The 21,526-nt window shown below is 49.3% G+C and overlaps 1 protein-coding gene across 1 annotated transcript; it reads right to left on the bottom strand.

Annotated features, from left to right (window-relative positions):
- Window positions 1-666: 666 nt before the first annotated feature.
- On the bottom strand, window positions 667-19,693 carry LOC129333631 (dual specificity protein phosphatase 10-like). The gene is made up of 4 exons (XM_054985430.1): window positions 19,505-19,693; window positions 7,907-9,099; window positions 3,249-3,548; window positions 667-1,408 (listed from the first exon to the last, which is right to left on the bottom strand). Exons 2-4 carry the CDS (start codon window positions 9,084-9,086, stop codon window positions 1,143-1,145), a joined length of 1,746 nt encoding a protein of 581 aa, XP_054841405.1. The 5' UTR covers window positions 9,087-9,099; window positions 19,505-19,693; the 3' UTR covers window positions 667-1,142.
- Window positions 19,694-21,526: the final 1,833 nt, after the last annotated feature.

The following is a 21,526-nucleotide window of genomic DNA, read 5'->3' as shown; positions in this document are numbered from 1 at the left end:
AGCCTTCCAGCAGCAGGCAGCAAGGAAGAACAAAGTGAAAAGCCACCCCCAATACATACAAGTATATTGCATCTCCAGATAAATCAAAAAGCTCTCTCCCGTACAGAATTCCCCCAGTTCTTTGCTCCAGGAAATCGAGAGCAAACCCCAGAGGAAGAAGATCTTTCCTTGCTCCTGCCCCCACCCCTCTTCTCCCCCGCCCACAAAAAGAGTTCCAATGTTCCTACTCTATAGCCTTATAGTGGAAGACTTGTCCTTATATTGTATTGTCCTGAGAAGCGGGACAGAGGGAAGTGTCTAAAGGGACAGAGGAAAGAGATGCCCAGTGATCCCCCCCCAATCTTAGACCCCCCCTCCCAATATTATCAATTTTATTAATAGGTTGGGGGTTATAAATGAACCTCAAAATAAAAGACCAGCAGCGCAGTTCCAATAAATAAATAGCGGAGGAGGAGACTGTGAAGCATCCTCCCCAACTAGGAAAGTTGCAGGGGGACGGTGTTATAATTCGCCTCTCCCCCTCCAGTCCTTTCATACGAAAATGTTTCTCCAAAAGAAATAACGTGATCCTGTAGAAAAGGGGGAGGGGGGGTCTTGGGTCTATGCTTCCTGTCTCCTCCCCCCACCCCCCACCCCGCCCTCTGAATCCTTAAAGGGGCCCCAGCCCTCAGTTCTGCCTCCAAAACGGTGGAAAAGGAAATAAAAGCAGCATTCGGATCAAAAGGGAGAGGGGGAAAAGGCACCCCAAAATGGCACACACTCCCCGCCCCAATAAATTAAACCCAGCAGCATCACACGCGCACACACAAACCCCACCCTTTCCCCCATCCCAACCGCCCCAGTAAGAAAGTTTCGAGAAGCCGACGCCAGCGCAGAAGTCCTCCCAGTTTCAGGCCTTGCCTATGAAATCCAGCTTTTGCAGTAGCTTGACCACCTGAATGCCTGAAGGCGTTTGAGGATTATCTTGATGTTGCAAAGCTTGTGGTCAGGTGGCCGTGAAGGTCCCTGGCCACGCAACCCATGCGCCTTGCTTTGGTTGGCCTGGCATCCGTTGCGGCGCTGTCCGTCGGTCCCTTATTGCACAACCCACCCACCTTCCCCAGTCCTGAGATCGACGGCGGCTGCTCCCCCTCCCATCGCGCTCACACCTCGGTCTCCACCCCGGCCAGCTTGGGCCTGAGGATACGGGGCGTGACCCCGGCGTTGAGGTCCGTTTCAAACTCCAGCAATTGGCCCATGAAGTTGAGGTTGGGGGAAATGACGGGGCGCCGGCCCTTCACATACTTGTACGCATCGCCCATGGTCATGAGTGTGTGCTTCATCAGGTAGGCGATGACGATGGTGGCCGAGCGCGAGACGCCCGCCTGGCAGTGGATGAGGACTCCCTTGCCACTCTGGTGAGCCTCCTCTGGAATAGCAGTAGGGAGAAAACGGGGCAGGGTTAATGCAGGAGACTGAACCACTGGGCCTCACCCTACGTTGCCCCAGATGTTGCTTCACCCAGATTTTGCTAAGCTATCGCTTCCATCTTCACCTGGGGTGAGCAGTGACTGCCTCCAGGTGAGTAGCCAAGGAAACACATGATCTGCTTTCTACCAAATCAGGACACTGATCTATTAAGTTCAGTATTATCTCCTCTGAACAACAGGGACTCGACATGGTAAAGGACTTCCGCATCACCTCCTACCCGATCCTTTAAATTGGAGACGGTAGGGATTGAACCTGGGACGTTCTACATGCAAAGCAGGTGCTCTACCACTGAGCTACCCAGCCCCTACCTGTGAAAGGTCTTTTTTTAAATCTTAGAATGCTTGCTGTCTGTCAATGGTGTTTTAAATTTAATAAGAGTGTATTCACTCAGTCACGTCGAAAATTAAAAAATGCAAATAGCTCAGTAAATTAAAATACAACTGAGCAAAGGAGCTGATCGGACATCATGCCCAATTACAAAGGATCCTCCTCCTCTCCTGTAGGGATCTGCCTGGCATTTGAGATGATCCCCATGGGCGTTTTTCTGGGATTCTCCACCACGTCTACTGGCACACCCTGCTTATGGAACTTCCTCCCCGGGGAAGTCCATGTGGTGCCATCAGTGTCCTATTTCTGGATTAGGATATGGCTCAGTGGAATAGCCTCTGCCTTCCATGCAACAGGAATCAGATTCAGTCCTTGTGGCCTCCGGTTAAATCTCGGGCAGCAAAGTTGGGGAGAGGCCGTCGGTTGGGTTCTGATCCCAGCTCAGCCCTAAAGCTTATAGCAGAGCAAGAATCGGGTCCCGTAGCACCTTAGGGACCAATTAGATTTCCAGGGTATGAATTTTCGAGTCAAAGCTCCCTTCTTCAGATACTCTTGAAAGCTCGTCCCCTGGAAATCTGGTTGGTCTCTAAGGTGCTACTGGACCTGATTCCTACTTTCCTACTACAGACCAACACAGTTACTTACTTGAAACAAAATTTAAAGCATGGCCTTGGGTCAGTCTCAGCATCTGCCTACTTCACAGGGTCATTGGGAAGATAAAACACACCCTTCTGCGAGCTCCGTGGAAGCAGGGCAAAGAGAAATACATAATCTATAATTAGGTGGAGTGTGTGGAAAGTGATTTGTAAAACTGTTGTGTATTTAAATGTGCATTTCCTTGAAGAAATTTTCAGGTGTGCAGCTGTGTTGGTCTGCAGGAGTATAGCAGGATTCGAGTCCAGTGGCACCTTAGAGACCAACAAGATTTTCAGGGTATACCCTTTTGAAAGTCACAGTATCTGAAGAAGGGAGCTCTGACTCTCAAAAGTTTATCCCCTGAACATCTTGTTGGGCTCTAAGGGGCTGCTGGACTCAAATCTTGCTAAGTATGCACTGTCTCCCCTATCGTGAACCATGCATTCTCTATGGTAGAGTTACCATACCGACTCATTTTCTATGGTAGAGTTGGGAAATCCTTGGAGATTTGGCAATGGAGCCTGGAAAGGACAGGGCCTCACAGCCACAAAATTCACCCTCCAAAGCAGCCGTTTTTCCCAGTGGCTCCATTGTAATTCCAGATCTCCAGGCCCCAACAGGGGATTGGCAGTCCTACTCTACAGGTTTCCACAATTATCTGAACTTCGCGTATCGCCTTCCCTACTCCCCTCCTCCTCCATGAGTTGCCACCTAAGTGGGACTCTCATCTGCAAACCGCTCCCTCGCACCCAAAGCCACAATATGTTTGTGGCACTGACCGTGGCCCCCTTGCCCACCCCCCAAACAGGCCGTACCGATGAATTCAAAGGCCTCCTCGAAGTACTGGCGCAGATCCTGGCGGTTGTTATCGGTGGCAGGCAGACGCTTGTAGCGGAGGCGCCCGCTCTCGGCATGGTACAGGGGCAGGTGGGTGGTGACGTTGAGGACGTGACCCACATTGAGGCTCAGCATTCGTTCCAGGTCCTGAGCGTCTCTTTCATTGCCCAGGAAGAGGAAGGGCAGGATGGGGCTCAGCTCAGCGTTCTCCAGGTCAGGCGTGAGTGGTGGGCCCAAATCATCCGGGCCGTCAGTGATCTCCGGCGCAACCAGGCTGCCTGCAGATAAAACAACAGCTGGCATGTTAGAGAACGCTTTGGAGCATTCAAAGTGCATCTCATACATCTGTTTATTCGTACTCCACTTTTCTCCATGGAGGGATGCAAAGCAGTTGAGAACATCGTTCTCCCCTTTTATCAACAAGATTCAATTTATAGACCACCCTTCAGGACAACTTAACACCCATTCAGAGCAGTTTACAAAGTGTGTTATTATTATCCTCACAACAACCACGCTGTGAGGTGGGTGGGGCTGAGCTGAGAGAGCTCCGAGAAGTTGTGACTGACCCAAGGTCACCCAGTTGGGGAATCAAACCCAGTTCTCCAGATTAGACTCCTGCCTCTCTTAACCACTACACCAAACTGACTCTCCCCTCATCTACCTGATGAAGCACAACAACCATCTTTTGAGGTAGGTTAGGCAGAGAGGAGGAGGAATTGGCCCAAGGTCACCCAGCGAGCTTCCAGGGCAGAGTCAGGATCCGAACCTGGGTCTCTGATACTCTAAACACTAAACCACACCGGCTGTCAACAGTATCATGCTGTCAACCCCTGTAAGGAAGGCCAGCACTATCACCATATTGTTGAAGGCAGGAATGCTTAAGGCATGCATGGGTGGGAGAGACCAGTACACCTTAGAATCATAGGGTTGGAAGGGACCTCCAGAGTCATCTAGTCCAACCCCTTGCACAATGCAGGAAATTCACAACTACCTCCCCTTCCCCTCGACACACCCCAGTGACCCCTGCTTCATGCCCAGAAGATGGCAAAACACCATCAGGATCCCCACCCAAACTGGCCAGGGGGAAATTGCTTCCTGACCCCAAAGTGGCAATCAGCATTACCCTGGGCATGGGAGAAGGGGCCATGAGAACTAAGCACTGATGTGACCCTTCCTGCCCTCCCTCTCGTGATCTGCCCAGGTTCACAGAAGCAGCATGGCTGTCAGATGGCCGTCTAGCCTCTGCTTAAAAACCTCCAAAGAAGGAGAGCCCACCACCTTCCGAGGAAGCCTGTTCTACTGAGGGACTGCTCTAACCTTACACTACACCTTTTCTGTTCCGGAATGGCTGCCCCTAAATGTGTACTTCCTTGCCCCCCAAATCACCTTTGAGTTAAACGTCGCCCAGTGCAACGAAAGCAGCTAAGAATTTACAGGGCTCGGAGGCCTGGCTGGGAAAAACACAACCACCCTCTTTCTTGCTGGTCTCCTGACAAAACAGATCACCCTTGCGAATCACCAGCAGGGCTTCATTGCAAAAACAGTGTCATAGCATGGGGCGTATTCAGGCCAAAGCAATTAAAATCATCAGCCCAGCCGATCCAAGTAAACCTGTAGACATGATGCCAATGACCGGTTTATCCTGTTCTAACTGCCTATAAAAATACAAGCCATTACTTTGCACAGGGGGACGAGAAAGAGCGCGCCTCTTGAAGCAGGATCTGGCTTAAAGAAATAAAAGATGGGTTGGATCTAAGAGGTTTGTTTCATTAAGGGAGGCGACTCCCCCAGCCCAAGAAAACTTTCCCTCAATGCAACTGAGGTCCTGACCTGGATGGCCCAAGGTAGCTCAATCTCGTCAGATCTCAGAAGCTGAGCAGGGCTGGCCCTGGTGACTATTTGGATGGAGGCCACCAAGGAAGGCTAGGGCTGCAACAAGAGTTCCCGGGGGTTTCCGCTGACCTGCCAGTGGTCAGCAGGAGGTGGCCAGCTCCCAGAGGTTGCCCACCACCAGCAGGCACCCCGGAACACGCGCCAACATGCGCCATGCGTGTGCTCCCAAGGGGTGTGACGTCCTCCCCTGGAAGTGACATCATTGCGCTTCTTGTGCATTGTTTGGGGCCGACGCAACAACACTTCCAGGGGGGACGTTACCTGGAGCGCGCGTGCATGAAGAAGTCCTTGCTGCCAGCACAAGGTAAGTGCCAGGTGCCCCCTCCCAGGAGGAGGGCATAGGGACCTGGAAACCCTAGTTGCAATGCAGAGGCGGGCAGTAGCAAACCGCCTCTTGCCTTGAAAACCCTATGGGGTTACTCTAAGTTGGTTGTGACTTAATGGCACTTTACACACACACACAGTGCAGTTAAGGAAACAGACCTGCAAGATCCAAGCCACCTATTCTGCTAGGGTGGCCAACTCTGGGTTGTGAAATTCCTGGAGATTTGCAGGGGGGGGATTGGAGATGGTGGCTTTTGGGGAAGGAAGGTAACTTAGTGCGGGATATGCCATAGAGTCCATCCTCCAAAGCAGTCATTTTCTTCAGGGAAATGATCAGGAGATCGGTTGTAATTCAGGGAGATGACCAGGCTCCTCCTGGATGTTGGCAACCCTATATTCTGCCTACCTGGCTCACCCAATCAGACACTTAATTCTACTCCCCCCCCCCATTCTCTGTGCTACAATATTCATGAAAAGTTCCAGGGAATCACAGAATCCACAAATGGAGAGAGCATCGGCTCCGCCTCCTAGCCTGTAGAAGCCCCACCCATGAAGCCCGAGACGGCACAAAAAGTTCCACCCCTAAAATGGAGCTTCATCTGGAACCTTTTCTGGAGATAGTATGGCGTAGTGGTTAAAGTGTTGGATTAGTATCTGGGAGAACCAGGTTCAAATCACCACTCTGCCTTGGAAGCCTGCTGAGTGACCTTGGGCCAATCACACCCTCTCGGCCTAACCTACCTCACAGGGTTGTTGTGAAGCTAATGTGGAGGAGGGGAGACTGATGTAAGCGGCTTTGGGTCTCCATTGAGAAGAAAGGGAGGGTAAGAATGAAGAAAATAAATCTTGCCTGTATCAGCAGAGACCTAGTGATCTTTCCTCTCTCTCTGCCAAAGAGCTCTGTGTATCTCCAGAGCTGCTCAACTTGTTGAAAACTGTCTGCTTTTGTTTTGTATAGCGTGTTCTCTTCTCCTTTCTCCTCCCCTCTGTGATCTTTCCACTCTCCCTGCCAAAGAGCTCTGCGTTTCTCCAAAGCTGCTCAACTTGGCGAAAATTGTCTCTTTCTGTTTCGTATAGTGTTCTCTTCCCCTCCCCTCTGTGATCTTTCCCTCTCCCTGCCAAAGAGCTCTGCGTATCTCCAAAGCTGCTCAACTTGGCGAAAATTGTCTTTCTGTTTCGTATAGCGTGTTCTCTTCCCCCTTCCCCCTCCCCTCCCGTTGCAACGGTCTCAACCAAATGTTCTCGGAGCATTTATCTTGCTGCTTGCAGGCCTTGTCAAGGCAGGGGAGGGCCTCCCCTTTTCCTGCCCTGAAACATCTGCTAGGTAAAATGATACCACAACCCCCTGTGTCTCCGAGTTCTAGGAAGAGGTGGGGAGAATAAAGGAACTGGGGTGGCTCAACAACTGTGCAAGAAGGTCAGAGAAATGATGTCATGGTACCAGCTGGGCAGAGTTCCTTTCAGTTCAATAGGCTCAGAGCAGGTGCTAAAGGGGAGGGGAGGGTTATGTTCAGCAGGGAGGGTGAAGTTGGTCTCCCCCTCCTGCCATCTGGTCACCCAGTTGGGATGAGGTCACCAAAAAGAAGGGGAGAGAAACGTTAACCCCAAAGGGCTCCTCAGTTTTTAGAATGCAACCTGATTTACAAACAATGAAGATGTGCTTTGAAAAATGTTGTGCCTTTGGCTTTTTGTTCCACTTCTGTGCCTTGCTGCTCTCTTCCTATGATGGTTGTGGATTGGACTAAACATTTCTCTAGTCCCATGCCCTGTTTCCAACGGAGGGCAGCCAAGAAGCCCACCAGCAAGGCAACAAGGAAACAGGTCTCTGTTGTCATTGGTCCCCTGTGTTTAATATTCAAAGGTAGATTGCCTCTATACAGGGAGGTTCCATTCAGATGTCACTGCAGTCAATAAAAAATGATCCTCTGCTAAACTTTTCAGTCCCTTTTAAAAAAAAATAACAATGATATAAGAGCGCTACTGGATCGGACCAAGGGTTCATGTCCACATAGTCCAGAATCCTGCTTCGGATAATAAGCAGCCAGGTGGTCCAAGAAACCTACAAGATGACATGCAGGTTACACCTTAATTCTGGTTCTCAGAGGTATACTGCCTCTGTTCGTGGAGGTTCCATTATCGCAGAAAACGTCCCCCTCTTGAGGCTTTATTTGCCTTCTCTTAATTCTTCTTCGAGTTCACCCAAGCCAATGAACATTGCCACATCTCATGTAAAGGAGCCCTAGAGCATGGCTCAACTTTGGCTGATCCTGATCCGTAAAGTTTCACCCCACTGCCTTGACTGCTTCCTCCCCACAACTGCCCCAAGCAGCAAACACAATTCCTTCCCACAATTGCCCCCAGCAGCAAACACAATTCCTTCCCACAACTGCCCCCAGCAGCAAACACAACCCCTGCTTACCTCTCCTGCCTGACCCTTCCTGTCCATCTTTGTTGAGCAGATCTAGAACCAGGTGTAGATTCGGGGAGGGCTGCGTTTTTGAGGGTTTGGGGATGCCGGCAGGAAGCGTCTCTGTGCCGGCACAGCCGTTCTGCTCCTTGGGCCAGAGGCGCTGCAGGGAGGAGTCTCTGCCGTCACCGACCCCCCGCGAGGTAATGAAATCCAGCATGGCCAGCTTGCCCTGGTGCAGCCGTCGCCGCCCTGCAGCATCCGCCACTCCGAAGTGCATGGCACTCTGCAGCTGGCTCTTGGTGTACTCCATCAGGTTACGGCAGTCCAAGATCAAGGGGGACGAGGGCTGCTGGGCCCGCGACTTGGTCATCTTCTTGGCCAGCTCGTCTGGCCAGATGGTGCGGACGCTGTAGTCGTCATCATCGTCCCCGCCGTAGCAGCTGGGGGCCGGAGAAGAACCCCCCCGGGGGTCATAGGCCACGATGGGATCGCTGCTGCAGAAGCTGCAAGAAGAGCTGACTGACTTGATCGAGGGGTTGCAAGCCAGGCAGGCCAGGGACCGCAAGGCCGCAGGCGCGCAGGGCAGGCACCCCAGTTTTTTGACCGATGGGGGGCTGGAGCAGCTCAAGGAACGCAAGCTGGAATGGCAAGAGAAGCAGCCCAGAGAGCGCAAGCCAGATTTGGGGTTGCCGTCGTCACAGCGCATCAGCCGCCAGCAGCCCCGGCAGCCGCATTTCAAGGGGTGCATGGTGCTGGCAGGGCTGGAAAGGCAGGAGGAGCTGGCGGATGTGTCCAGAACCGGCTTGGAGTTCTCCTTGAAGCACCGTTTCTTCAGCTTGGATTGGGGCAAAAAGACCTTCAGCGGGGGACCCAGCACCCCTTTCTTCTCACCCAGCTTCAGATCCGGCTGCAGGGAGGGGTTCTTCTCTGGCGCCCAGCCTTGCGTCCCCCCCACCGTCAACTTGATGTCAACGGGGTGAGAATGATTGGGTTGGAGGATGCTCTTGCGGGCCTCTTCGCAGGGCCCCTTCGGACCAGGCAGGGCCGGGCCTGACGGCTTGCAGACCGGAGACGGCTGTGTCTGCTTTTCGCCGCCACTGTTGTGGGAGAAGCTGTGGTTGAGGCGCAAGGCCAACGTCTTGGGTCTCTGCAACACGCCGATCCGTTCTTCCAGGGGCGAGGGAGGCATTGGGAAAGGTAAGCTGCAGATAAAAAAAGGGGCAAGAGGAGATACTTTGGTCAGAAAAGCAGACTTTATTCTTCTAAGAGCTGTCTGTGAAATCTTTACGTTTCTAGTTGGGGTTGTGGGGGAAGGAAGCTTAGAAACACGTGCAGCGGAAACCTTGCTGCTCTGTCCATGTTGGAACCATCAATTGGGACTAATACCTCTGAAAACTCTTTTTTTAAAACCTAAGCCCACAGCCACTCAGCATTCTGGGTCTGCATGCCGATACATCACATCCTTTAAGATCAAGTGGACTGATCCTAGAATTTACTGACAAGTCCACGGTGGGATACTTCCTGGAGAGCCCTGGCAGTCAGGAGTTAACTGTGAGCCAAGCTACAAGTGACGCCTGACACAGGTTGGACACTTGTCAGCTTCCCTCAAGTTTTGGCGGGAAATGTAGGCATCCTGGTCTGGCAGCTTGGCTCTCCGTTTAATTGAAGTTTACAGAGTGGCAGTCTGTGGGAGGGAGAACATGCAGTCGGGAGGGGATTGCAGGCGTCGGGCTCCCGCCAGGTGCCCCCTTCCCTTCCACTGTGTGTGGGTGTATGTGTGGGTTTCTGTAAACTTCAATTAAATGGAGAGCCACGCTGTAAAACCAGTACGCCGACATTTCCCATCAAAACTTGAGGGAAGCTGACAAGTGTCCAACCTGTGTCAGGCATCACTTGTAGCTTGGCTCTGAGTCAAACGGCCGCTATAGGGTTGGAAACGCTGCAAGGGCAGCTCGGCTCAGTGAGGCCATCTACCCCCATTGTCATCGTTGCCGTGACCTGGATCTAAGCCAAATGACCCCTGGGGCACGCCCAGCCCCCTCAGCCAACTTGCTTTATTGTTTCGCTCTGCCCCTGCTTAAGAGGCAACGGATGAAGCTGCCATATACTGAGACAGACCACTGGTCCCTCCACATTAGCTGTGGCTTTCAGCATCTTTCCAGGACGCCCAGCAAATAAGGATCTTTTCCTAATGAAAGAAACCAAGGAGTGAACCGGCAGCCGCTATCTACCTCTAAGCTGCACCTTCTGACTCCAAGCTGCTCTCTCCGCCCCTGCCCTTCTGCTTCTCAGTGACGGAACTGGAGAAGCTCATTCAGTAGCCCCAGGGAAAGCACTCTGCACATGTTCACAAGGCAGGGCTTCCTTGACATTCCACACCACTTCCTCTAGCATGAAATCCTGGCTCAAGTTACATAAAAACAGACTTAATAGATTCTATGCTGTCAGTAGCACATTCAGAGGGGAGGGAGGAGGCATAACCTTTCCACCATTTACAGTTCTTGGATTGTGTTCCTTCAGGACCTGATTGGCTCTTTGCTTCCAGATTCCTGATTGGCTGAAACGTCTATATAAGCTTCCTGTCTCTGACAGAGACTCATTTTTTGTTCCTCTGGCACTCATGCCGAACATCTCAGTGCTCTTTCCCTGACTATGGAACCTGCTTTATACTGCAGTCTGACCCCTACAATTATTTTTCCTGACCACTGCAATTATTGCTTTAATTTATTTAATTCATATATATCCCTCCTTTCTCCCCAGGTGGTTCTCAAAAGCAGCTTACATTGTCTTTTCTGCGTTTTATCCTCACAACAACCCTGCGAGGTAGGTTAGGCTGGGTGTGTTGAGTGGCCCAAGGTCATCGAGCAAGCTTCCATACAGAGTGAGGATCCGAACCCGGGTCTCTCAAATCCTAGTCCAACATTGTAACCCCTACATACCAGTGATTCTCTTTGAGAGCCAGTGTAGTGAGTCCTGGACATTGAGTAGGAAGATACGAGTTCAAATCCCCACACAGACCTAGAGCTCGCTCAAAGCCTAACTTAGGTTTGCTGGGAAGATTAAAGCAAGGAGGCTGTATGCTGCCTTCAGGTCCTTGGAAGGCAAGGCAGGACAAAAATGTTGTGAGATCGTCATGACGATAATGGAATCCAAAATGATTCAGGTGAGCTGCATCCAGTTGAGTTTCTGCCTGTTAGCCAATATCAAGATAGCCAGCTCCGCATGTGTTTGTTTACTCTGGGCTCAAGTAATAATTATTGCCAAATTCCGCCTCAGGAAAAAGAAACCTGAATTCTGGCGGTGGCAGTTTAGAACGCTTGCGTCATATTGAACTTTTTTCGGTTCCTGCCAAGCTGGAGGAAGAGTAAAGAGTCCTAACCCTGACAACAAGAAACTATAGCGAGCCCGTTGGGCTCTAGAGATTTTACCAGCCACTGCTGAAGACTCTTTCAGGCTTACTGTCGCACCCATGAGGGCTAGAAGCCTGCTTGTTTATTTAAAAGGAAGCCACAGCATTGAGACGCCTGGGATGAATATCACACCTAGTTGTGCGCTTGCATAGAGTTTGAGAGTTGGTCGTTTGCTCTGCGCACTGCTTGCTTGGCTGGACAGCCCTACTATCTTAAGACCCTCTTAAGGTACCTTTCGGCAGTTCTAAGCCAGTACAAAGAGGAAAAGACGGCAGCCAGGCAGATCACAGCCCGGCAGAGAAACTCTATCCCCCGTAACTCCTGTTTGCTTCCAGGTTTTTTGTGGGGGGGCATCAGGGTGGAGGAGACTACCCAACGAGAACTGAATATATGAAACTGCCTTATACCTACCAGTGGGCCTTCTTGTTCCATACTACTACTCCAATTGGTCCTCCAGGGGAGGACTACTTAGACCTCCTCAAGGAAGTCTGGGGAGTTGCACAGCCGCGCTGAGGACGTGGGCACCTTCCTCCTCATTGGTGCACACTGCCTTTTACCTCTAGACCATACTTGCTCTTTCAGAGGGGTATATTATTCCAGAGCCTAAAAGGGAGACTCCAGCATGAAAGGGCTGGTTTCGAATTTATCAGGAAGTTCAAGACTATCCAATTACTCCTCAGTTGTGATCTCAGCTTCCTCTCAAACTACAGGTGTTAAATTAGTTGACCTAGGACAGGTTATCACCTCGGACTTGCGATGAAAGGATCATTGGGTTCAGTGTGTGTTCAGCTTCACTGCCATTTGATTCCCCTGTTCGCTGTTTTTCTGCTCTACAGCTGTGTATGTAAGTCAGTCAACAGAGGCTACACTTCACGCATCAAAGGAAATGGGCTTCTCCCATAACACGTCTTCTGGGCAAGTGGCTGAACTTCAAATTAAGAGGTCCCAGATCTAAATATTGCCTTTGATGAGAACTTACTTTGACAGTTTTACATATACTGCAATCTCTCAGCCTCATCTGGTATAGAAAGATAATATTGATCAACCTTACAGGGCTGTTGCAAAGATTTGCAGGAAGAGACGCCTTCTGACTTACATCATGGGAATAACCATTCTTGACCTGCTTTACATGGTTGTAAAGGGATTACACAATAGAGTAAGCGGGAGGTGTTTCGAACAGTTAAAAACACTCAACATTGTATTAAAATAAATATCCACAAGTTCTTTTTGTGGCCAGAAGGCTTTTTTTTACATTAAGAATAAACCGTGTACATTAGCAACACAACAGCTGCAATTCTAAGGACACTTTCCTTAGAGGAAGCCCCAGCAATTAACATGGGAATTACTTCTGAGTAGGTCTGCTTAGAGTTGCTCCCATAGCTGCATAGAGACATACACAGAAAGAGTAGCTCGGCACCTATTTACACAGGGCTCAGAATCCAGCATTTCTCAGCCTGGAACTGGCACCGCTCTGACCTAGATTAATTTTAGTTTGGGATGTTCATACGGCCCTGCGTTCTGTGTTGTTTGTGTTTTGTCCTCGCAAAAGCAAAAATGCTGGGTCAGTTAGTGTGGTGTGGTGGAGAGTGCCCGCAAGTCATAGCTGACTTATGGCGACCCCTGGTGGCGTTTTCATGGCAAGAGACTAACAGGTGGTTTGCCATTGCCTGCCTCTGCAACCATGGTCTTTGTTGGAGGTCTCCCAGCCAATTACTAACCGAGGCTGACCCTGCTTAGCTTCTGAGATCGGATGAAATCAGGCTCACCTGGGCTACCCAGGTCAGGGTGGGTCAGTTAATACTAGGAGCTTAGTGTGCCTAAGAGAATGAGCCATGATCTTACATCTGCCACAAACTCACAGGTAGTCTTTGGCAAACCACTCGGCCTCAAGCACTCTGCTCTGCAATATGGAAACAGTAATACTGGCCTCCTATACAAAGCTGTTGGAAAGACTATGAGACCGGACCCTGAAAATGCTATCTGGTACGATTTCATCCCATTTTACAGACTGGAAGATGTGAGCTACCAGATGGTGATCTGGGTTGCTCAGAACCTCACATAAACCCCTTAACGGAAGCAGGACTTGAATGAAATATGGCTCTTAAGGAGATCCTGTCTTCTCATAAGTTTACACCCTTCTATTTTAATTCCATCTCTTTATAAATGCATGACTTGCTTTTTTTAAAAAAAATGTATTATAATGCCGGCACGGAATCTGATTTTTTGCTAAGGAATAATTTCCTAATTTCCATATCCTCCCTATGTTTTAAATCTTTTCCTTTTTTAAGCCACATTCTGGGTAGAAATTGATGGAATAGAACCATGGCAGGGTTTCCTAAGGTCTTGATGGCAGCCTCGCTGGAGAAAGACAGGAAGACTGGCCTCCCACCCAACGCCAGCTTCCTCGAAGCATTTCCTCCCACCCTCTCTCCTGTCCCTATTAACACTGCTGAATTTATCAAGTCCCTCTCCACACTTGCCTACAGGGTTCTGGAGGAAAGTTCAAAGGCATTCATTTCGCACCCAGTTGCGTGCCAAGGAGAGATTAAAAAATTCTCTTTCAAAATTGGCTCATCCAAAAAGCTGTGTGCATGTGTGCGAGAGAAAGAGAGAGAGAGAGGCCTTTGAACATATGGGCCTGCCTGTGTTAGGGAGAGAGTGTTAGGGAGATTCAGGCTTTTTACATGATCTGCACCCAGGAGCAGGGCCAAAACTGATCAAAAACACATCTCTGGCAGAGACGTAGCCACAGTGCAGTCGCAATGCTAGATGGAAACTTAAAACCCTCGCCCTTGTGCCTGGGGAGGGGGACGGAGGTGGAGGAGCCAGAACGGATGCTGATATTTATGGGTGTGTGGCTAATGGCATTAAAACCACAGCGCGAAAATTCCCAAACGCACATCCACAACCTAGCAGAGCCCTCTGCGTTAAGAGAGCTTTCTCCTGTCCTGCACCTCCAACACAGAGACAGCAAACGCATGTTTGCATCAATTGCCTCTTGTCTTCTTCACATCACACCTTATTTGTCCCCATGGGGTCTCAGGTGGCACCAGAGGGAGGGGGAATCAACTGTCCACCCTAGACCAAATTCATGCCCAGCTTCTCTGCTGTAAGAGTTACCAACCTCCAGGTGTGGCCTGGAATCTCCCAGAATTACAGCTGAACTCCACAAATCAGCTCCCCTGGAGAAAATGGAGGTTTTGGAGGGTGGATTCTATGGCATTATACCTCGCTGAGGTCCCTCCCCTCCCCAAACCCCGCTCTCCCCAGGCTTCATATCCAATGCAGCCATTTTCTCAAGAGGAACTGATCTCTGTTGCCTGGAGATCAGTTGCAATTTCAAGAAACTGCCAGCCACCACCTGGAGGTTGGCAACCCTGCCCCGGATCTCTTGCTCTCGCCCAGCTGCCTCCCCCCTCTCCTGATACTCCCCCCCCCATTTCCCCTGCCTGCGTTCTCCCCCCACCACTGCCTACAAGCCTCTCCCCTCCCTCACCCGGCCTCCCCAGCTCCCTTCTCGGCCTCCTCCTCCTCCCCCCTCCCAAATCACCTCAGCCTCCCGTCTCCCTCCCCACCCACTGATTCAGCCAGCGTGCAAAAGCGCCTTCTCCTCCACGGGATTTTTGCTTAGCAGGCTCTCCGACACTAACAAGGGGTGACAGCGCTCTTCTCCCCCTCAACGGTATACTGCAAGCAAAGGGGGGGGGGTCATGCAACAGACCGCAGCCTCACGGGAAGGGGGAAGGAGCGTGGGACAGCTCTCAAACGGGGAAGGGTCACCTTAACCCAGCATCTTCCCCCCCACCACCCCATCCATCTCCTCACAGCCTCTGAGGTAAATCTGTGCAAACATTCAGGCTGTTTCCTCCCTCAAGATGTACCACAGATCCAGTCAAAAGTCCCCCCCCCCCGCTGCCCCTTTCCAGAGCTGTCTGCCTTCACAGACTCTAATATCTGAGGAGATGGGGGTGAGATTCTGGAAGCCTTCGTTAAGCTGCGCACATTTTCTTTCTCCCCTTCCCTGCCACTCAAAAACAATATAATGCACGCTCACACTTATATGCTCCCCCACATAAAACCACTATCAACATTTGTACTGTAAGTTCTGTGGGGCAGAGAATGGACTGTCTGGCTTGGGAAACTCAGTGAAGCAACCTCTTCGTTGATGAGGGCTGTGAATAGAATATTAATATATAGGACATACGTGTAGCCCCCCTTCCCAATGGAATACGAAGTCCCTCTTGTTCATATACACACATGTGCAAAACCTCTTTCCGCCCTGTACCACAGCAACCGTCAGGACGATACACTGCTGCTCATGCACGTGAATGCATGCATGCAAGCTAGCATGCACATTCTCTCCAGCCTGTTCCATGTACATCTACACCTTTGTGTTCCTCTGTACATTTAACCCCCAAAGTGTACTAGCAGGGATTCAAATCCCCTCTCCCTCAGCCCAGAAACAAACTGCTATCCCTCAGTTTGACCTACCTTGCAGGACTCTTGTGAAGGGAAATGCACAAACAGTTGCAAGGCTCAAAAATGCTACACACATGACACATTTGTGCCTTACTGCACTCGCACACACAAGGATGTTTTCTCCTCTGCGGATGTCACACAGAAATGCACCAATATCTGCAAAAGGGTTCTTGCACACACACACATATATACTTCCCCTGAACTTCCACACAGATCTCCTTGTTCACACGTACCCCTCTCAGGCTCAGATCAGCAGAACCTTTAAACTTCATGCACAGACATACACACTCGCTCACCCCAAGGCACGCGGTGGCCCTGTTGACTCCTTGTTTCTTTTTGGGCTGCCGTTCCGCTCTTCCCCGAACCAAGTGAAGTGGTATTGCCTCTAAAAATACCATCCTGAGCTCATGGCATGGCAGCGCCGCCCAATGAGGGCATCTGCTCCTCAAGTTTCACCCCATGAGCTCACCATTTGGCCCCAGATGTGCTGCGTCGGTTAAGGGAAAGGTGAGTGGGAGGCCAAGGGGCTTTCCGCAGCCTCTGAGCCTAAAGAGGTGGGGCAGGGAACCACTCTCCATAGGCATTTTTTTAATATCAAGGGCAGTGTCGTCGCTCTAATGGCTGTGCAAATGTTAGGCAGTTTTACTGCTTTATTTATTGTGTGTCATTATATACTGTTTTATTGCATTCTTTAAAAAAAAAAATTGTCATCTCCCTGGAGTCTCAGAGAGAAAGGCGGCCTATAAATGAAGTAAATCAAACAGTCTTTCCAAACCTGCTGATGGGCAAAACGCATGAGCTATAATCATACACACAACCCAACTGGACGCAATGGTGGTTGTGGGTGAATCAGTGCACATAGGTCTGGTGCATCCCAGTAAAGAGTATCGACTATGAGCCAGCAGCCACAGTTTGAATCTCAGCTCAGCTATGGATCACTGGCTCAGTTCAGTTAAGGAGACAAGAGAGTAAAAAATATGGTTTGCAATCTGTCAGAAACCATGCTTTAAAGTGTGTTTGCAAACCATGGTTTAGGCTAACCGTGGTTTGATATGACATGAACTGACAAACCAGAGTATCACTCTACCACCTGAGGTCTCTATACTTAAAAACTGGAGTGCTCAGCAGATGGAAAACAGAAGGCAAATAGCAGCTCTAAACCACGTCTCGCTTGCTTTGTTTGTGTCTGGAAGCTCCAAACATGGCTTGGAGTTCTCAACTACAGACAGTGCAAACCATGGCTTGACATGATGTTGGAACTAAACAAATGATACTATTTTCATGGTGCGATTATCTGTAGTTCACCCCCTTGGGAATCCTATTTTCGGGCAGAAGGCAGCATATCAGTGTTTTAAATAAATAAGCCAGCTGGGAGCCACCATCTCTGGATAGTATGCTCTCTTGTTACTTCTAGATAGCTGCGGAATGGGTATGCGACGGATGCACTTTACAGGGGTGTTGTAAAGATCGCTAAGATGATATACCTGAAGTACTTTCTGCAGGGGGAAGAGTCAGGACTTCCAACCCAAGCACACACCTGCCAAGCCAAAGGTGGCATATTTGGGTCAGTATCTCTCTGTTTAGAAGGGCTTAGATCCCCAAAAGCTTAGAGCTCGTGAACCATCTTCCACAATCTTTCTCACTCCTTAATACTGTGGAATGGAGTTTGGAGAGCAATTGGCTGGACAGAGGTTGCAATACTGGGCTAGATAATAATCCAGTGATCTAAATCTATATAAGGTTTCTTTATGAGCATTTTGCACACCCATTCTACCCACTTATGGTATTTCATTTTCATACACACCCTTTCCCCCTCGCAAGGACCTTGTGGTAGCTGTAGATTCACACATGCAGATACAGTACGCAGTTTCTCAATATTGCATGTGGAGCCCTGCAACAGGGCAAGTAGGCACCCTGCCCCCACGCCATGGGAGGGAAGACCGAAGCTCCTCCCCCACCTGTGCAGAAGTCCAAACTCCCCCCCCCACACACACACACACTTCATGTCTGGAAAGAGTAGAACTGGGCTGGAGAAACCCCAACCTGATTCATGCCAGATGTAACATTTATATTGGGCGTAAGGGGATATGGTGGCACTACCCGTCCAGCTTGATCCACATGGGTATATTCTCACATGCAAAGTGCTTGTACTCCTCAAGTGATCAATGAACTTCTGTGTGCACACAACCTGGCCCTTTGCTAAAAGAGGAAATCCAGCCCAGAGATAATGGTAGCCTATAGCAATGGACCTGAGAGGTCATGTGGGGAGCCTTCCCAGTAAAAACCAGAGAATCTGCAAAAATATGCATGTACAAGCAGCTGTTGTTTCCTACAAAACATCTCTCGAACCCAGCTCCCAAGATCTACCCCTTTTTAAAGAAGTAAATGCAATAAATGAGCAGGCAAGAACACGCTGGTAAAACTTTCTAACTGCAGGTAATCTGTTTTGATCACAGCAATATTTGCATTTATGCAGAGGCTATTTTGCACGCTCAAAGCTCTACATGTATTTTGTAATCCAGACAACACCCCTGTTAGGAAGGCTGGTATTGTTACCAACCACCACCTGTGGAGGAGGGATTGTGAGTCATCTCAGGCCAATCTACTAAACTCATGATAGCGCCAATGTATTTTTCAAAGGCAGGATATACATTTTATGAATAACAACAACTACAAAATGGCATTCATCGCTTGCAGAAGGAGTTTGTAAATGTTGATGACATACAGAGAAGCATGTGCACGTGTGCATGCAAGGACTTGAGCATGTGTATTGTACACAACTGTGGCAACACGGGCACACACATGTATGCCTTTTGTGCACCCCCTGGGTCTATAAAGTTTACAGATCCTAAAGGTATCCTATAAAGTTCACAAATCCTAGTCTGGGACTCGGTATCTGCCTGCCCGTTGAAATACCCGCTTGTTTCTTCACACTGGTGTTACCCATAGTGGTGGGTGCATGTATGTAAAAACACATACGTGTAAACGCCTGTCTAAATGACGGCTGCAGTTTGCACCCAGTTCTATATAAAGCCTCTGCTCTGGTGTCCCCAGAATCGGCGTGGCATCACCAACCTAAAATAAGCCCCCGATGTCATCTCAGCATTCAGGAGGCATAAAGATATCTGTAAGCGGAGAACTGAACAACCTCTCATTCCCTCTTTTAACCTCTTGTGTTTATACCTACAAGAGAAACAGAATTTTCCTTCTCCCTCTACCCCCCCCCCCATGCCATCTCCACCCTCCTGGCAGCCTGGCACCGGTGCCCTCCCCCTTTCCACCTCCCACGCGCCCCAAAAGAATAATCTGTCACAACAAACTAAGACGACAGCCACCACAAACAAACACCCACTCGTTGCCACCTTAGGAAAAAGCGGAATCCCGGCTCCTTCCCCCCTTGCCCCCCTCTTGCAATCCCCCATCTTTGACGTTGCAGCTGTCATTCTCAAAACCTGAAAGACCCAAGCCCCCCCCCCCCACCTTCCACAGACAGGTCAACCTGCCCCCTTGCACATATAACACCCCCCAAACTAACAAGCAATGCTGTCATTGCAAATGCATATATCCCGATAGTGGAGACACAGTCACTCCCCCCCCACCCCCCTACACACACAATTAAAAATTCCCAGGTGTTTGCAATTGCAATGTCACCTCTCCCACCTCCACCTTGCACTGCACGCACAAACACACACACTCCCCCCCCCCCCAGCACACTCACCTGCATCAGATTCTATGGCTGAAATCCATGAGGGTTTGGCTGGCCAGGAACGGGGGGATTGCTGAAATGGGGCAAAGGTCTGACCTGGGAGGTCGTCGCTTCTGACACCCTCCAAGCGCCCAAGTTCGGGACTCCCCTCCTCCCAGTTGTCTTCCCTTGTCGTCGCTGATCTTTTCCTCCTTGGCTTTAGGACTGGGGAAGCTTTTGGATGGGAGAAGAAGAGGGAAACAGAACGGGGGGGGGCAGGGTTGTAGGGTGACATCATCGGCAGCCAATAGGAAGCCGGCCCGGCTCTCTGGGTGAATGTTACGCAGGAGGGCGTCACGTGGCCAGTGCAAGCGCCTCCATTCATTGGGAAAGAGGCAGTTTTGCTTAGCAGCAGTCCCGAGCAAAAGGGGGTGGGTGGGATGGAGGCGAGCGGGGCCCCGGCTGCGCCTAAGGGGCTGGATGCGGGGGCCAGGGGGCTGCCACCCTCTTTTTCTGGTGTCGCGCTTGTGCCTTCAGACTGATACGCTGAACTTTTTTATCAACATGATTTGAGATAATGATGATTACGAGAACGAGAACAACAACAATAACAATAGTAATAAATCATGGGAAGCCATGTTAGTCTGTATCAATAGAAAAAAGCAAGAGTCCAGTAGTACCTATAAGATTGCTTGATTGATAACATTTGTAGCCCGCTTTCTCCAGAAACAGGCTCAGAGTGGATAACATCAAAAATTACATTTAGATTAAAACTGTAACATTATAAGCAAAATTTGTGGTAGGGTCTGTACTTTCGTGAGTCACAGGTCACTTCTTCAATAATAATAATAATAATAATAATAATAAAAAATAATATCTGAAGAAGTGAACAGTGACTCATGAAAGCTCATACCCTACCACAAATTTTGCTAGTCTTAATAGGTGCTACTGAACTCTTGATCTTTTCTACTGCTACATACGAACTAACGCAGCCACCCATCCTGAATAATAATAATGTAATCATTTTTAAATAATTAGTTTATTTGTGGAGAAAAATGAGATTTCGATCATAATAATTTCAATACCATGAAGATAGTTTTAAGTGGGTAGACATGTTGGTCTAAGGTAGAACAAAAAGGTTTGAAAAGATGTCTTGGCATCTGACAAGATTTACAGTGCCGTCCTAAACCTAGTTACTCCAGTCTAAACCCAATGGGCTTAGACTGGAGTTACTTTGCTTAGGAAATCAGTGGGCTTGGACTAGAGTAACTTGGCTTCGGATTGCAGCGTTACATCGTGTTAATCTCTTAAGGTGCCACAGGACTCAAATCCTGCCAATTTAATATCAGAATCACAATTGTAATTAACAATTATGATCATTTTTAAAATTATCTTGTGTTATTTAATTGTTTGAGGAGAATAAGATTGCCGCTTTATTGCCACCCACACCCAAATTGTCAACAGCGTTTTTTTTTAAAAAAACGAAGCAGGTAATGCTTTGTCCTGTCGCCTTCTTGCCATGCCAGGAAAAGCTCTGACCCACAACATTTCAATGTGAGGCATTTCAGCTGGGGGAGTAAAGCAGAGAGAGAGATCTCAATGAGAGGAGAAGCGAGATTTTTCAGTATGAGTCAAAGGCCTCCTGTTGTTCAAGATTCAATTGCAAACCAAGCCCACAATAATGATATGTGTTGTGCTCACTTTATTACACCTAATAACAACTAAAGATATAGCCCTCCTTTTAAAGGCAGATGAGACAAATTTAATATGAACATATGTAAGCCTTGATAGCTGAATGGAACTTCCATATTCAAAGGCAGTATATCTCTAAATTTCAATTGTTGGGGAATAGCCACTGAAAGAAGGTCCTCTTGTCCTGCTTGAAGGTTTTTTTGCGTGTCTATTGTTGAAAACAGGACGCTGACTCTTAGCTTGGTCCAGCAGTGCTCTTATTCCTACAGAGATTCTTCTCTACTTTAATTATATTTCGTCTGAAACATAGAAAAGGAAGTCATGGCCTTACATGGCACCCTTGTTTCCCATAAAGGGTGAGGA

This window comes from Eublepharis macularius, chromosome 1 (assembly GCF_028583425.1).
Source record: "Eublepharis macularius isolate TG4126 chromosome 1, MPM_Emac_v1.0, whole genome shotgun sequence".
NCBI classification, from domain to species: domain Eukaryota; kingdom Metazoa; phylum Chordata; class Lepidosauria; order Squamata; family Eublepharidae; genus Eublepharis; species Eublepharis macularius.
Note: the sequence above shows the minus strand (reverse complement) of the source record. Positions and strands in the feature narration are given on the sequence as shown.

Excerpts from the sequence above, each read along its gene's own strand:
- LOC129333631 (XM_054985430.1), bottom strand. The coding sequence starts at position 9,086 with ATGCCTCCCTCGCCCCTGGAAGAACGGATCGGCGTGTTGCAGAGACCC. Across the intron at positions 3,549-7,906 it reads GGAAGGGTCAGGCAGGAGAG|GCAGCCTGGTTGCGCCGGAG; the intron begins GTAAGCAGGGGT and ends TTTTATCTGCAG. Across the intron at positions 1,409-3,248 it reads GGAGGCCTTTGAATTCATCG|AGGAGGCTCACCAGAGTGGC; the intron begins GTACGGCCTGTT and ends CTGCTATTCCAG.